We start from the raw sequence: 18,612 nt of genomic DNA, 5'->3' as shown, positions 1-18,612 counted from the left end.
ATGAAACCTCACACAGTTTCTCATTAATCATGCATCTTTTAGAAACATGATTATTTAAGATTTTCCTATTTGTTTATATGAATTGTTTTGGAGAACCAATTGCATGTAAACTACTAAGTATTAAATTTGTTCAAACTTGGTAACTCACACCATAATAAAGGCAATAGATTTTATAGGCCTTTAAGATAACCAACTTTATGTAAAAAGTATTTTAGTAAAGTTAGATGAATGTAATGGGTAATTATCAAGATCACATGAATTATAGAAACAAACACTTTTAAAATTATAAATGTATTTTTAAATTAATTACATCAATACGATTATTAATAAACTAGTAATTAATTTAGAATTAATTGATTAGTTTAAGAAAACCCATTTAATCCAAAAATGTAAGTGAGAGAGGGTGAACTTCTCAATGTGACCTATGGTCTCCATTATTAATACAACACCGTGAGATATGAATAGGGCCTCGAGGCAGCTTTGTTTCCGTCCCCCTAAGGAAGGTTTCTAGACATAGTAATACCAAGTTCGGCTTCTTACGAAGATATTAAGGAGTGATGTATTTTAGGCTTGATCAACCCTAAGTGTAGTGCACCAAATTTTTTTTTTAGTTATTAAATTTTGTGTTTTATTTTATTTAAGTGTTAAGTGTAGTGATTAATTTTTATTTAAATGTTTGCTTATTTTATTTAATTGTTTGTTTGCTTTATTTAGTTGTTTGTTAATCTAAATAAATTGTTAGAATTGTTTGGTATACTATTTTTGAATTTAAATTTGTTAATTGTTTGTATAATTATTTATTTTAATATGTGAATAATAGTTTAACTTGTTTATTTTACTATTAGTGTTACATTTTATTAAGTGTGACAATTTATGTGATTAAAATAGGTTACTTTGCTTATTTTTGAGTGTGTCCCGAAATGTGTGTGTGTGTGAATGTATTTTATTTTCTTTTATTTATTTATTTTCATTATAGAAAAGGAAAGGGTAGTATGAATCTAGACCTAATGTGAGTCTTGAACATTTTTCCTTTTATTATGAAAAGAAAATAAATATAAGTTGTCATCTTGTAGGAAAAGATGACAAGGTTTATTTTTTATTTGGTTCACATTAGGATAAGGGTTTAGGTGAGGTGTAAGTAGAGGAAATGATGGGATTTAGCTTAATTTATGGGATAGGAATTTGGCGTTTCACACTTGAGTCCTTTTCTTAAGGTTAGGTCACTAGAGGCTATAAATAGGAGAGTATGGAAGCCTTGGGATTCTTTTGCTGATGGCTGCTGAAATTAGAGAGAAAAGGAGAGAGAGAGAGAGGCGTGAAAGAGAGAGGAGGAGAAGAAAGGAAGAAGAAGGAGGAGGTCTTAGGTATAGTTTTTCTTATGATTCCTTGTTGTTTGAAGATTTAGGTTTATCTTCCTCATTATCTTAAGTCTTTTTCTATGTTCTTCTTCTTCTTCTTCTTCTTCTTCTTCTTCTTCTTCTTCATGGGTTTAAAAAACCCTCGGGTATTCAAGGGTGATTATCACTTGGGTGTTGATCAAGTTGTGTTCTTGATTTTACAATCAAGAGAGGTATTGAATCTCTACCCCTAATGCTATGGTGTTCTCTTGAGTTCTTGGATTTGTGGATATTTTCAATATGTTGATGCATGGGGGATTGATCTAGGCGTGGGTAGGGGTTTATGGTGTTGGTTTGATTTTTATTGTTGTATGTTCATAATATGTGTAATGAGATGATTATTGAAATATGGTGTTGATGATATTTTATGATTTTATATATTTATGTTTCGACCTATGGGGTTTGGGCATATTGGGTTGTTTGATTTTCTTGTGTTTCATACATGTTAGAAACATGCTAGGTTTCATGTGTTTATAGATGAGGATGTTGTGTAAATTCTTGTTGGGTATCCTAGGTGTTTCGGCCTAGGGGTGATGTTCAAGCATGATTGTTTTTCTTGTATGTGTTTAAAATCAATTGTGAATCTAGAAACATGATAGGGTGTATATGAGATTATGTATCAATAAACTATGGTATGCATGAAAAATAATAGGAACATGTTAGGTTTAATATAAGGGCATATATGAAGATTGGTGTTTATGTTATTCATGCATGTTGTATTATTATTTTGTTGGGTTGCATGTATAAACCCAATGGAGATAGAATAAGGTTTTGGAAGGTTGTAATTGAATATGTGTTGGTTATTTTCTTGAATTATTTGTATAATAAGAGCATGTTAGGATTTGTGATTAATTGTGATAATTAGACATGTATGATTTTGAATGAATTTTTGAGAGGCATGAGATAAAAGATAAAATTCATGATGATTTATGCTTGCTGATTTTGTGATTAAATGGTAAAAAGATTGATGAAATAATGATGGGCATGCATAAGGAATGTCTCTAATGATATGTGGTATTTGTGGGAATAAAATGGTGTTTTAATTCACACTTAAAATGATGTTTTTTGCACAAATAATTACCCACAGATTTTTTTTTATATTTTGATGAAAATATGAGTTTTAAAAAATAAAAATGGTGATTTTAATGATAAATATGATTGCTGGAATTTTGTAAAAAAAATGTGTATTGTGTTTTAAAAAGAGGAATTTAATTAGTATTTGAAATAAATTAAAACCCTAAACTATGGTAATATTAAAAATGGTATTTTAAATATAGTATGGGTGTTTATTTTAATAGTTACAATTTTTCTTTATTTTGATTATGAAAAATATTGAACTTAATTTATTTGTGATTTTTAAAGAAATTAAATGGTGGCTGAAAGTTTAGTTTAATAAGTTTAAAATAATCATTTAATGGTCACATATGAATTTATGTTACATAGAATTAAGTCTTAAAATAATTCAAGCAAAAATATATTTTTCCTACACTTAAAATATATATTTTTCTCACATCAACTATGTAACACAATTAATTAAATTAAATTATTATTTTCTAAGCAAACATGATAATCATAGGTATTTTAAATAAATTTCAAGCTTTTGATATTTCTTTGTAATTTAAATATAATAAATGGATTTATCACATATTTTTTTTATGGTTAAATAAAATTATTTTATGAAATAAAAATAATGTCTTGAGAGATTTAATCAACCTAGTAATTTTTAAGAAGATAATGAATAGTAAACAAAGCATGTTACCAGTCTATTATTTTTTAAACGATAGAAGTAAGACGCATAGAATTATCGTTTTAAACGCCAAAATTACACAACATTCCCACGTATGCATGTTACATGCAAATTCACTTTTACGTCCAAAATTATGTCTATTATGCAACCATATAGTTTTTATAGAGGATCATGCATGCAATATAGGTAGAATGAGCATTATCTTTTTTATGACCTTATGTGTAACTAAGCATATTTGTATGTTGTGTGTAACTCTCACCATGTGTGCATGGCATGCACACATGAGTTATATGAAAGGGAAAAATAGTAATTATGTGAAGCTAAGGAATGCCATTTTGATTATGGTATAGGCTCGTTGAGAAGTTGTGGTTTTACTTAGCTTGCACCTGAGGTAAGGAAGTTAGATAGAATTTATGATTGGTTATGCTATGAATGGTAAGACGGTTTGTATGAATGAAAATGTTATGAATTATGAAATGCTATAATGTGATGATATGTTGGCTTGTATGAATGTTGTATGATATGAATGGATGTTAGCGTGAAGAACGCGACACATCAAATAAAGAGGTTACTAAGGATATGAAGATGTAACCGAGTTATATGTAATGGTTGTTAGCATGTTGAACACGACACAACAAAGGGGTTGCTAAGGACATGAAGACGTAACCCGAGTTACTAAGGATATGAAGACGTAACTCCAAGGGCGGATGCGCCGAGGTTATTCAAGGACCAGAGACTCCTGTTTACCTCAAAGGGTGACATGGACAAGTTAGCGGGCCATGTTCACAAGGAAATGTTTATGATGATGTTATGATGTTTATGTTTATGATGATGTTATGATGATGCTATGATGTTTATGTTATGGTGATGTTATGATGTTTATGATATGATGATGGTGTTAATGTTGACATGGATATGTTTATGTTTATGATATTGACGCCATTACGACGATGATACTATGATGTTTAAAGATAAATGAATGTATTTGTAATTTGTTGTATCTTACTTGTATGTTGTTTGTACTTCCTTACTGAGCTTTTAGCTCACCCCCTTACTTTCCCTTCCAGGTAGCAAATAGGTTTCTCTATGGCACGCGTGGTGATGTGGGGAGTTCTATCGCCATGGTGTGTATGGCGTGGGGGCATTCTACGGACGAGAAACGATCAGTTTAAAACGCCATTTTCTTTTAATAATGTTATGTTTAATGGGACTTTGTAAAACTTATCAGTGAGACTTGAACTTTTGGTTGTTTTAGAACTTTGCATGAAAATTGATATTTTCTTTTTAAACTATTGGGCCCAACTTGCATGTTTTAGCAAGACCCCATTGAGATTTCATAATAAGTGTCTTTTCTCTTATAAACCAATGAATATGTGATTGTTCTACAAAGCACTAGACTAGGGCGTTTTTACACTAAGGCAACAATCTATAAGTTTAGTCATGAATTCTGAAATAATGGGTTACACTTATAAAGATGCAATTAAGCTTTTGCGGTGGATAATTGCATCTTGACCAAACCAGCAGTACTTTATATTTAAAAGAGAAAATAAAGATTTATTTTAAGTTTTAAATTATAAAGATAAGATTGTCATATAAGCTATCTGAATTTAATTTGGTCGACCCTAAGGCGACACTTTATTTGTTGGGTAGTTTTATCGTGGAAAAGTAAATGTTAATTTATGTGTTTTACTTGTTGCATTCATGTATTCATGCATCGTGTTTACTTTCCAAAAAATTGATATTTTTCAAATGATAATATTATTGTATTTTATTTATTTCAATAATTTCGAACGGTGGTAATCCAATAATTGTTTTACTTTCACTTGAAAAACAGAATGGTGATAATTTTATAAGAAGGAAGTCAAACATAAATCTTATGTTAATCTGTGAGAACCATAAATTTGTCCTAACTGAGGAATGTCCTGAAGAGCCCGCTTCCACTGCCCCGAAGAATGTTTGGGACAAGTATGATGCCTGGATTCAATCCAATAATAAGGCAAAGTGTTACATGCTTGTGAGCATGAATGATTTTTTGAGAACAAAGCATGAACCCCTGGAAACTGCGTTTGAGATAATGGATTCTCGGCAAGCCTTGTTTGGGCAACAATTTGATCAAAGTAGACATGAATCTACTAGAACCTACATGACTATTAAGATGAAGAAAGGTGTTTCTATACGTGAACATATCTTGCACATGATTAACACTATGCATGAAGTAGAAATACATGGGGTCGTCATTGATGAGCGCACGCAAGTAAGCATCATATTGGAATTTCTCACTCCTGTCTTTTCTGCGTTCACCACCAACTATATTATGAATAAGATGGAATTCTACATGACCCAGCTATTGAATGAACTACGAACATTTGGGTCTCTTAACAAATTGAATACCAAAGAGACAGACCCAAATGTGGTAGAGGATAAAACTTCAAACTCTGAGGAGAAATCCAAGAAGAGAAAGAAGAACAATGATAAGGACAAAGGAAAGGGCAAGAAGTCTAAGAAAAGCAAGAAGGCACCAAAAGCCAATATTGTAATATGCATTACAATATTGGAATCCATGCTTTCCAAATGAATCGAATATTGGTTCCCTTAAGGGTTAATTCTATAACTAAATAGTTATTGAGCTCAAATCTATGGTTAGATTATAGATTAATTATTCGCTAGCGAATTAATGATACTTAAGGATCAAGAGGTAATTAGAAGGGTAAAACGGTAATTTTGAGTTGCTCTAATTATCGAACAACTAATGCAGGACAGAACTACATATATTGATTATATCAATGGACTACAAGAGAAAACTTTGTAAATATAATTCTATAAATACTTAGAGTGCAATTTCATATTATAATGGAGTAATCATGGAATTAATAAATAAGATTATTAAATTAATGAGTTTGATTAATAATCTTGTTTATTAGATCTTCGAATTATAGGTCCATGGTCCTCAGATCACCTTTGTCCTTCACTGTCAAGGGGGCAAGGAAATAATTATATGATAATCATGGGAAATTGATTAATTGTGAATTAAATAATTATTTAAGTATATAGTTTTTATTTTGAAAAACTATAGGTTAAATTAAAATTAATCTTGTTTGGATTAGTATAAAGAGAGAGAATAATAAATATCTTAATTAGAATATGATATTTATTTATTTAATTTAAAACTGAATATGATATTTATTTATTTATTTAATTTAAATTGATATTTTAAGATAAAGTTAAATTTGAATTAACTTATATCTATGTTGGGATAAATATAGTCTTACAAGTTGATTAAACAAACAAATGAGAAAATTAGGGAAACCTTAATAGGGTTGGGAGACACACACTGTACAACACATTGTGTGGCGCCTAACTCGGGAATTTTTATCCCGGAGATTTGAATTTTGAATTTCAAATAAATTTTTTTAATCATTTATTTAATATTTCTTTTTAAATAAATAATTAAATACTAATATTAGATCAATTTGAATTTGAATTTGAATTTTTAATAAAATAAAGACTATTTAATTAGATTAAATATTTTTATATAAGTCTGATAGTACATGACTTTCACAAGAAGCCTTCATCATTTTTTTATGAGATTAAAAATATAGACTCTCTCTCAAAAGCAATAGTTTTCTCTAAACTTGAAAACTATTCTAAACCTATCCTCTCAGTCAAATCTCTCTAGATCTCATGTGTTGAGTACATCTAGAGTGTCACATAAATCAACATTTTGAATCTTACGTGCCCACACACGTCCTTGTGTGTTTGATGATTGGTCTGGAAGATCGAGGTGTGAGCATTCAAATTACTGGATAGGAAGATCGTTGATTTTATACAAAAAGATTCAAGGACAGTTGATAAGCTACAAGATGTAATCCCTCATTTGTTTTGTATGTGATTTAATGTTTATATATGTATATGACCCTAGATTGTATTAATATTTATTAAAATGGGTCCATATATTCTGCTAATCATTTAATACCAAAAATCCCATGGTGAGATGTTCCGTTAAATCAGTCCCCCAAGTCCAATGACTTCTTCAACTAAACCTTAATTCTTCCTACACAGCTAGTGCAATTCTTCATGGTGTCTCTGATACCGGTTCTATCCTTGCATATGTCCCGTAGCACAGCCAGTTTCCTAAACGCGACAGCAATCCCAGCAAATGCTCATAAACTATCTGAAACCTCATTGACCGATCTAGTTTCCCTCTGCTCTAACTAATATAACCCTAGTGGTACTTACTACAATAGATAGGCATCTCGTGAACGCAACCGGGTTCTTCCCTTTAAACTTAGAAGTCACCATCCTTTCCTACAGTCCATGGTTGTTCCTTTTTTGGCAAACTAATCCATACATAGGATCATACCAAAATACTCATATAACCATCTCAATCAATGATTATTGGTAACTTTCTACCCATAATACTCTGACGCTTCTCCTGGAAACTACAAACTTTCCCTGGCAGACACTATGATCTCAAGCCACATAGCGTAACAATCATATAGTATGTACCACATATCTATGTCTCTACTAAGAAATACGTAGCACCAAACTCAATCAATACAATATAAAGGAACGAGAACTAGAAAGCCAACCTATCACCTCGAGGGACTAGCCTCAGGCTTTGACTACATCAAGGCAGACACTCATGCCGGAGTCTAGCTATGCGCACTCCTTGATTCTCCCCCTCTTCGATCTCGGGCAATCCTTTTTGAAGTGCCTAACTATTCCACATAGAAAACATGCCTTCCCTCGACATTCTCCCAGATGGCATCTCCTGCACCTGCCGCACACTAGATAACTTCTCTAGACCTCGTTGTCGCCCAGACGGCCACCCTGAATACTATTATCCCCCCTGTCAGGACCAGATGTAGTAGAACTGTCAAGGGTCTTTCTTTTCTGGTTACTAGGGCCTCTGCCCCTACCTGATCATGAAAATGGGGGTACCATTATTTGAGCTCTCTACCTTACGACACTCTAACTCCATATCTCACCCCCCTTCGTTCTCAATAGCAAGGGCCTTCCCTACCTCCTAAGCATAGGTAGAAATATCATGTACTAGAACGATCCTAACTCTCTGAGCCACCCCAGAGTTCAGTCATCGAATGAATCGCTCATTTCGGGCCACATATGTTGGTACCAAATCAAAAGAAAATTTGGCCAACCCATCAAATTCATTGACATACTCTGTCACTATCCTGATTCCTTGAACCAAGTTCATACACTCATTGGTCTTCGCAATTCGAACTGCATCACAATAGTACCTCTCGTTGAACAATTATCTGAATTCCTCCCAACCCATCATGACAACATTCCGGGTCTGGGATACAACTTCCCACCACATTCGGGCATCCTCCCATAGCATATAAGTGGAACAAGTCACTCTATCATTGCCTACCACTCCCAGATTGTCAAGGATGGAGCTAATCATGCCCATCCATTGTTCAGCTCTGAACGGATCAAAGACTTTTTTGAAAACTGGAGGATAATGCTTCTGGAATCTTTCATGCAGTAATTCCCACCTGTTCCCACCTTAAGGTTGAACCAAAATTGGTACCACTGTTGTCAAAACATACGGAGCAACATTCCCTGACGAAACCCGTTATCTCAAATACCCAATCTCTTGCAGCTGCCTTTTGCAGTCTTGCTTGCATGCCAACAAACATCTGCTGCCAATTCCAGGGAAAATGGAGGGTTCTAGCCCCAGCTATCATTCGCAACCTCGATATTAACAATGCCTTGTCCAATTGACTGCCTTGGATACATAACTTCTGAATCTGTCTACAGTCAATGACTTAACCTATCAAGCATGATAATCATACCCACAACTATTCCACGAGCAGGGCTAAACAACACAATAACCACATACAATATGCATACCAAGACACAAGTCTAACAATTCATGCATCAATTATCAAGCCTTACTCCCACAAGATACATTTATATATGTCATGATCTCTATATCAACAGGCAGATAGGGCAATTCATGTAAATAATTAGACAGATATTTCACTTAATACCAACTAATCGTGAGACGAGCTTGTCTTTGACAACGAGCGTACATGTTCGTTCAATCTCAAAGAACCATAAACCTTGGAACGCTCTGATACCAAGTTGTAACATGATAGGATAGATTTTTAATAATTTTTAGTCTTAGTTTTATTATTATTATTTTATATTTTTAGTTCTTTTTATGTGTGGTTGTTGTATTTTTCAGGTTGTCATTTGTTAAATGAATATTTGAGAAATATTTCAAAATTTGTTTGAAATATTATCTTCAATCAAGAGAAAAACAATAAAAAGATATTTATCTAAATTGATTTGAGGAGTAAAGGAGAATTCAAACTTAAATTGTTGGAAAAATCTAAGATGTTTTGAATGTGAGACAGTTTTGGTATTTTGACTATATCTCCTGACTCGCTTATCTGATTTACTTGTTCTTGGTAGGGTTGGAAAGCTTATTCAATGACCTACGAAATATTGTTTCACAAGAAAATTCAAATTCAGAAGTTTACATGATGATATTCGACCTACAAGATTCCGCAAGCTAGAGTTACGTGATTAGAAATTCAAATAAAGATATTTTGGAGCATTATCAAGTAACAAATGGAAACATCTAGAAAACTCTTTTCACAACCTTATCACTATAAAAAGAATGATTTAGACTATTTTAGATCTGGATCTATCTCTCTCTTTCTTCTTGACCTCTCTCTATTGCCTCTCTTTCTTCTCTTACTTCTTTTTCTATTCTTCTTCATGAACTAATTTTTTTTATATAGGATTTAATGTAGTCACTTGGATTTCTATCTAATTGAATTATGATGTTCTATTGATTTTTCTTCTCTATTCTAATCTATATGATGTTTGTTTAATGCTGGTAAATATTTGATCACTATTTACTTGATTTAATGGTTTTGATTCAAAATTCGAAAGATGAGAATTGAATATGCTATCATTATATAGACATAGGTTACATATTGGACGAAAGTACATGTATGACCTGTGTAGTAATTAGGTTTATTTGCTTAATACCTTCTATATGTTCAAGTTTATCAAAGAAATGTAGAAAACCTGCATATAGACTGAGATCTTATATCTTGAAAAAGAATAGGAATTAATTATATTAACCTGCTATTAGAATAGAAAGAAGAGATTTAGAATTGATTAGTAAAATTAATAGAATGAAAAGTTGATGAAATTAATTCCTAGGTTTTTTAGTTTTGATTTTGAATTAGTTGATTCATTGTTTTGCTTATAGTTATTTAAATTCTCTTCATAATTTGGAGTATTCATCTTAATTTTAATTATTCATTTAAGTTTAAATTCACCAAATAAAAAGTTAAAGAACAATTAGTGGTATTTGGAAAATAGTCTTCGTGGGATCGATACTCTACTTATCATATATTACTTGAATTGACCACGTATACTTGCGTGCTAATTTTCACAGATCAAGTTTTTGGCACCGTTGCCAGGGACTAAATTTCCAATATCAAAATTAATTGTTTTTTTTTTGTTCTAATTTGGTTTTTATATCTTATATTATTAATATCGACATAATTGATTTTTATTTTAACTTGGTTTTTTTATTTATTTATTATTTAATTTGTGTTTCTTTTATGTGTTTGACTTGCGAGGTAAATAAAAAAATGCTTCATCAAGATTACATCGTGGATTTTTTCCAACAACACAATGAGCCATTTTACTCTGCTTGGGGGAGATTTAATGAATTGGTGGAGAGATGTTATCACAATTTCTCAAGGGGGTGTCTTACACTTTTCTTTTACAATGGATTAGATGATGCAACAAGATGTTGGATAAACTATGTAGCAGAGGTAACTGGTGAACCTTTATTAAGAAGATGCCATGATGATATAATGGAGTTGTTGAATGATATGGAAGATTTTGATTACCATTGGCATTGGGATCCTTCACTGCAAGGTTGGAGTCACCAATATCCTCCATTATTCCAAGATCCTAATATTATACCCCAACCATTCGAGCATGAAGAGCATCAACCAGAAATTGAAGAAGTACTGGCTCAGTTGAAGAACAATTTAAATTTAATAGTGCAGAATATGGAGTGGTTTAAGGACAATTACTCAAACAATCAAGGTTGTGAGAGTTATTCGAATACTATATAAGTACCAATGGTTGAGCCATTAGAAGAGATTGAGTGTAAAGTTGATGAACAAGAGACCCTTGAAGTTATATTCACTCAAAATTTTACTAAGTTGGATACTTGCTTGGTAGATAATGATTATGGTGTGGTGAATGAAGTAAATTCCATCCATGATTATGAAGTTGTTGAAGAGAAAATCACAAGAATGTTTATGGATAGCCGAGTGGAGAGTGAAAAATAGTCAGAAGGGTTATATGAGGAATTCACAAATGAAGATGAGGAAAATATGACTTTGGAGGATGAGGAAGCACCTACAATCCTTGATTTGAGTTCATCAATGGTACAAACATATATACCTCCAAGGGATCCATATTTTAAATTGATGAAACCTTCACTATTCTACATCCTTTATGGGCTACCAAAGTTTTCTCCCCAAGCTCATCACTCAAAGTCTTGCGTTGTTGGACTGACATACAGATTAGATTCATATCTTGTCAAGCATGTGGGCATTCACAATGACAACCTTCAAGTTGTCTTATATGACGCTTATTATGGGCGTCAACCACTTATTGACGCGTCAAAGAATAACTTTATATTGGAAACCTAAGGAGGATAGCAATGAGAGTCACTACAATGGAGCAATGCATTGGATTACATGGAAGTTTTCTTTTCCTTTACTTTTATTTATACATTGGGGACAATGTTTAGAGTAAGTTTGGGGGAAGGGATTTGATTTTTATTGCTTTGCTCATTGTGATATCTTAGTTTGTTTAAGTTTTATTAGGTTTATATTTATTTTTTTTGTTTTGTTTAGTTTTTGTTTAGAGTGCTCTTTGAATCAAGTTGACAATGATTACCCAATGATAATATGATTGAATGATGTGTTGTATAAATTGAATGGGAATAAAGCTATACAAATCTGTGTGCTTGGTTGAATAGTTGTTTCAATTTTTACTTTGTTCACTTAAATAATTGAAAGCTTAATCATGATTTTTGATAAATTTTGTGTGATTTAATTTTATTTATGCTTGCTGAATTTTTAAAATAAAAATAAGATTGAAATGTTGTTATTCTAGAACTTGTTTGCTTGTTTTTTGAGACGAAATCCTAGATGATACATGTTTAAGAAGATGATTTAGGCAATTCTTTGGAACATTTGAGTTTTTCAAGCCAACCTTGATTTATTAAATCACTAGTTACCCCATTTTGAGCCTAATTTGATTCTTTTTGTTTGACACTTATTTCGAGCCTATTTGAAACTTTGTTATTATTTTTTCTTCCCTTTGATGTATACCATGAGCATATGAAAAGTGATTGAGGGATGGTTTGTAATGGGGTTTATATTTGGAAATTTTTGTCAATAGATGAAGAAAAATTGAAAGAGAAAGAAAAAAAATATTGAAAATAAACTACACTACAATTGAAAATATAAAGAAATAAGTTTTGGGGAGTGTAGTCTCATTAGAAAAAATAATGAAATGAAAAAAAGGAAAAAAAAAATATATGTGTATGAATTCTCTCTCAAAACAAGAAATAATGAGATATTTGGGATTGTTTTTGGGTTCGTGAGTTTGTCATAAGATTGATTTGTTTGGTTTGTATGCTTATGGTATATTTGAGCCTAAATGACTTTTTCATCTACCTTTACCTAAGCCATTCAATTATAAGCCATGAAAGTCCTACTGATTTTTTGGCATGTGTTTTCTACATTAGTGGAGATTAGTAAATATAGCAAGCTTATTAGATAATGATATTAATTGATTGCAATGAAAAAAATTGGTGAGTATGAAATGATTCGAATACATTTTATTTATTAATCATGATTTTGAGAACTTTTATTTTTGTTTGGACTTAAGTGAATTGGAAGAGAATTTTGACTGAAATTCTAGATTATAAGTTGATTTTCCTGAAGATTATATAAGTATTTTATTCATAATATTTTGAGGCTTAAATTGTTGTTGTTGGCTTGATTCATTTGTGTTGGTTGTTTTAGATTTTTAGTTTGGTTTTTGTTTGTCTTTTGTGTTCTTTACTCGAGGGCGAGTAAAAGTTTAGTTTGGGGGAATTTGATAGGATAGATTTTTAATACTTTTTAGTCTTAGTTTTATTATTATTATTTTATATTTTTAGTTCTTTTTATATGTGGTTGTTGTATTTTTCAGATTGTTATTTGTTAAATGGATATTTGATAAATATTTCAAAATTTATTTGAAATATTATCTTCAATCAAGAGAAAAACAATCAAAAGATATTTATTTGAATTGATTGGAGAAGTAAAGGATAATTCAAACTTAAATTGTTAGAAAAATCTAAGATATTTTGAATGTGAGACTGTTTTGGTATTTTTACCATATCTCCCGACTCACTTATCTTATTTATGTATTCTTGGTGGCGTTGGAAAGCTTATTCAATGACCTACGAAAGCTTGTTTCACAAGAAAAGTCAAATTAGGACATTTACGTAGTGATATTTGACTTACAAGATTATGCAATCTAGAGTTATGGGATTAGAAATTCAAATAAAGATATTTTGGAGCATTATCAAGTAACAAATGGAAACATCTAGAAAACTCTTTTCACAACCTTATCACTATAAAAAGAATGCTTTAGACTATTTTAAATCTGGATCTATCTCTCTCTTTCTTCTAGACCTCTCTCTATTTACTCTCTTTCTTCTCTTACTTTTTTTTTTTTTTATTTTATGAAAAGAATGATTATATTGAAAAACTAACAAAACAATTACAGACCAAGCTCATCCGAGCCCAATTAAACAGACTTACAACTGACCAACACTCTCAAAATAGGCTAAATCACTTTTCCCAATTTTCAACTTAGGAAGTCTAGTTAGTCTACTTCCCAAATAATACTTGATCAATTGAATTACAAAGCCAACAGACAGAGAACTAAACTCAAATATACAGTTGTTTCTATTCCTCCAAATCATATAAACAGTTGCTGCCAAAGCTGCAGCAGCAAACTGTTGCTTCAGACCCTTCGGTTTACCAACCATCCAAGAGCACCAATTCTCATACATGCTCGGCCAAATATCCCTACCCAGTCAGTCCTCCATTTGAGCTCTAACCTGCTAAGAGAAAGAACAAGCAAAAAAGAGATGCGAGTGGGATTCCTGCTCCTCTTCACAAACCAGGCAGAGCAATGTAGACAATTCCAGCTGACAGTAGTTTAGTTTGTCACGAGTGATAAGATGACCAAGAGTAGCTTGCCACAAGATGAATCTATGTTTAGGCACAGCCAAGGAGCACCAGACCACATTAGCAAAGGTTACTCTTTCTTTGTTAAGTAACTGGTGATATAAAAATTTCAAACAAATCTTGTTGTTCTTGACTGCCTCATCTAGGCTTTTAGCAGGGAAAACAGATCTCAGATTAACTATTCTCCTCCAATACCAACTCACATCCTGAGGAACTATATATGCCCAGAAATCCTGACCCTTCAGATAAATGGAATCCACCCATTTCACCAAAAGAATATCTTGCTTAGATGAAACAGCCCAAACAAACTTAGCAAGGAGCACTTTGTTCCAGTTGTAACCCTCCTTAAAATCAAGACCACCCATGCATTTTGGCAGGCACACTTGATCCCAGGCAGTGAGATGCATTTTACTACGATTATTGTTACTGTCCTTAACTCCCCAGAGGAAATTCCTGCATAAACGATCTATTTCCTTGGTGACACTCTTAGGGAGAATAAAAATGCTCATCCAAAATGATCTGATACTCAGTAGCACAGAGTTAATCAATTGCGCCCTCCCAGCAAAAGAGAGATGACAACTAGCCCAAGAGTGTAGTTTCAGCTGAATCTTTTTTATGATGATAGCACAATCTCCAGCCTTCCATTTAGTTGTTCGAAGAGGAACTCCCAAATACTTTAGAGGAAAGCAACCTTCTGAGAAACGGAGCCTATCTAGCAGTTGAAGAGTCTCTCTTTCTACCAAACCCCCAAAGTAGACCTGAGATTTCTCCATATTAGCAGACAAACCAGATGCCAAGCAAAATTCAGTGAAACCGTCCCTCATTATCTGAACTGAGCTTGAGACTCCCTTGCAAAATATGACCAAATCATCGGCAAAACAAAGATTAACAATCTTTAGAGGCTTGCGTTTAGGATGGAATCTGAAACCCTTGTCCATGGAGGCTAGACATAACAGCCGGGTACAATATTCCATAGCTAGCACAAATAACAATGGAGAGATTGGGTCCCCTTGCCTTAGACATGTTTGACCTCTAAATTCCCCTTGAATCCTACCATTCATTAGGATCAAATAAGTAGGGTCCTTCAAACAAGTCATTACCCACTTGATAAACTTATTTGGAAAGCAAAACGCTGTGAGAATGTCCTCCAAAAAATTCAAATCCAGCATGTCATAGGCTTTGCTCAGGTCTATTTTCATCACACACCTAGGGGAAATATTTTTCCTTTTATACCCTTTAATAATATCCTGAAGAATAAGAATATTGTGTGCCAACAATCTGTTTTTAACAAACGCTCCTTGATTTTGATGAACTACACTAGGAAGCACCGTCTCCAATCTACCACAAAGCATTTTAGAAATACATTTGTAAATAGAATTGCAACACGCTATGGGTCTATAATTTGCTACCCTAGTGGGTGTATCAATCTTAGGAATCAGGGAAATGGTAGCCTTATTCACCTCTTCTGGCAGAACACCACGCTCAAAGAAATCAAAGATGGCCTCTGAGATTTCAGCTTCTAAATCTCTCCACATGGCTTTGAAAAAGCCTGACCCGTACCCATCCGGCCCCGGACTTTTAATTGAGCTAATGCTAAACAAGGCGTCTTTCACTTCCTTTTTAGTAAAAGGCCTCCCTAATCTGATCTGCTAGTCCAAAGTCAGTCTGTGACCAAGACTGAAACAAGAATGCTGAATAGGAACCGAAGCATTACTTTGGCTTCCCATAATTTTCTGAAAATGATTCACAAAGTGAGCCACAACATCATCAAATCTCTCAATTAGCTGACCAGATTTAGCAACAACTAAAGTGATACAATTAGAAGCTCTTCTTTCTTTTAAACAAGCATGAAAGTACGCCGTGTTATCATCACCATAACGAAGCCAGTCCACTTTGCTTTTCTGTCTCAGGAAACTATCATAAGTTCTAGCATGATAAGCATAACTTTCACCTGCTAAAATTTCCTCTCTTTGTAACTCTATCGAGTGAGGATTACTTTGAAGAGAAAATTGAGCAGCTTGATGGTTATCCTTAGCCGAAGTATAGTTCTGAGCAACATCTCCCACAGTATGCTTGTTGAACTTGCGAAGAACCATCTTAAGTCTGCCCAATTTCCTAACAATTCGATCCAGCCCATACCCTTTACTAGGCTTGCACCAGCTCTGCATGACAATTTCTTTAAAGCTACCATGTTCGGTCCACATATTAAAGAATCTAAACGGCTTAAGGCCACAGTTTACAGTAGCTCCAGGTTTGATAATGCAATAACAGTGACCAGAGAGCATTTCCCAGTTAAAAACAGCTTCAGCTTAAGGGAACAAGTCCAACCACTCTTCATTTTTAAATATTCTGTCCAATTTAGAGTAAATTTTGTCCTCATTAGCATGTTTGTTGGTCCAAGTGTAATGAGACCCTCTAGAGCGCAACTCATCGACTAATCCCAAGGCCCTCCACTTTTGAGCATCCGCCAATTCAAGGGCAGTAATGGTGCGGCCACCAACTCTATCTGTACCCTCAAAAACTGCATAAAAGTCCCCAGACACAAGCCAGGGAGTGGCTGGGAAACACAACCCAGTAAGATCAACCCAAAGAGGCAATCTTTCCTCAATCGAATTTCTACCATACACAAATGTAACACAAAACAACTTATTAGACTTCACTTCTTTAACAAAGACATGTAATAACTGATCACTCTCCTTCCAAACCTCAATAGAAACCAAATGTTGCTGCCAATTAAGAAGAATTCGACCTTCTGAAGCTGAACCTGAGAAATAGCTCCATCCAATGAAAAATGAGCTCATCATTTTCTCAATTTTATCACCACGAAGTTTAGTCTCCAATAGGGCACCTAGACCAATTTTATTCACAAAACAAAATGAACTCAGAGATTTCTGTTTCTCCCTTTTATTAATACCTCTAACATTCCAGCTAAGAATGTTGTGACTCTCCATGAAATAAACTTGTTGTTTCTAGTCCCAAGTTTGTAACCTACAATACCTTATCTTGCAAAGCACTACATGAATTCTTCAGTTTGTTCTGTGCCTTCAATGTTATCTTCTTATTTCCCCTACCTGTTTCGGGGTAGTCCATTCCAAAGTAGATCTTTCTCTGGAGTTCCTATCTGGTTCATCAACTTGTTTCGTTGCAGCTATTAAATGACCCTGTTGCTTTGACACCTCCTGGGACTCAGGCAAATCCTTAGTAGCTGTTTTCTGTGTACCAGTATCAATATCCCCACTAGTATCACCTTTATCCTCTGATAATGGCTTCTGTTCCACAGGACCTTACTTAGCCTCTTCTTCTCCATTTCGGCTTTTCTGCCTCCAAGTCTCAGATTACTTCCTATTACACATTCTTTCAGTATGACCATACACTTTGCAACCTCTACATTGAGTTGGAAGCCACTCAAATTCCAAAAGCTGTTCCATTAGGTGTCCTTTCTCATTGAGAAACTGAACAGTTTTAGGGAGATCCTAAGATATTTCTATCTCCACTAACACTCTAGCAAATTACATCATAGATCTGTCCTTAGTAACTTTATCGACCAGTATTGGGTTCCCAATTGTACTCATAAAGGCACTCAAGCATTTAGTGACCCAATATTGCAGTCCAAGTCCTGGGAATCTTATCCAAACGGGAATAGATTTCACTGCCTTAAGAGTGTCTAAATCAGCAGACCAAGGCTTCACTATCATTGGTTTTCTATCAAAGTGTAGAACCCTAGCTTCCAAAACCAAGTCTCTAGTGGATTCATCTCGAAATTTCACAAGTGTAAATCCAACATTCAGCCAAGCAATTCTATCAATACCTAACTTACCCCATATCCTCTTAATAAATCCTTCAAAAATAGCAAATGGAGGGTTAGCCCCAAGAACCATACATACCACAACTGAGTTCCAGAATGAAGTTTCAACATGGATCTCCTCCAAGTCGACCTGAGCAATTCGTTGGCCTTCTCATACAATTGGTTCCTCAAATTTGAGTTTAGCCCCTCCCTGATTTGGTAACAAGGATCGAAACTGAGTCCATTTATCCTTCGCTTGACTCTGAAAATCACCTTCACCCGAAGCTGGTTCCTTCTCTGTCTCTCTGTTTCTCTTACCTCCAGACGATTCTCCATCAATTTCCATTGGTCCTCGAATCC

General features: G+C 33.6%; 1 protein-coding gene across 1 annotated transcript; it reads right to left on the bottom strand.

Moving 5' to 3' along the window:
• Positions 1 to 16,777: 16,777 nt before the first annotated feature.
• On the bottom strand, positions 16,778 to 18,346 carry LOC133832386 (uncharacterized). The gene is made up of 4 exons (XM_062262736.1): positions 17,982 to 18,346; positions 17,752 to 17,887; positions 17,540 to 17,680; positions 16,778 to 17,437 (listed from the first exon to the last, which is right to left on the bottom strand). Exons 1-4 carry the CDS (start codon positions 18,344 to 18,346, stop codon positions 16,778 to 16,780), a joined length of 1,302 nt encoding a protein of 433 aa, XP_062118720.1.
• Between the last annotated feature and the right edge of the window lie 266 nt (positions 18,347 to 18,612).

This window comes from Humulus lupulus, chromosome 4 (genome assembly GCF_963169125.1).
Source record: "Humulus lupulus chromosome 4, drHumLupu1.1, whole genome shotgun sequence".
Taxonomy (NCBI): Eukaryota; Viridiplantae; Streptophyta; class Magnoliopsida; order Rosales; family Cannabaceae; genus Humulus; species Humulus lupulus.
The sequence above is the reverse complement of the archived record's forward strand: the minus strand, read 5'-3'. Positions and strand labels throughout refer to the sequence as shown.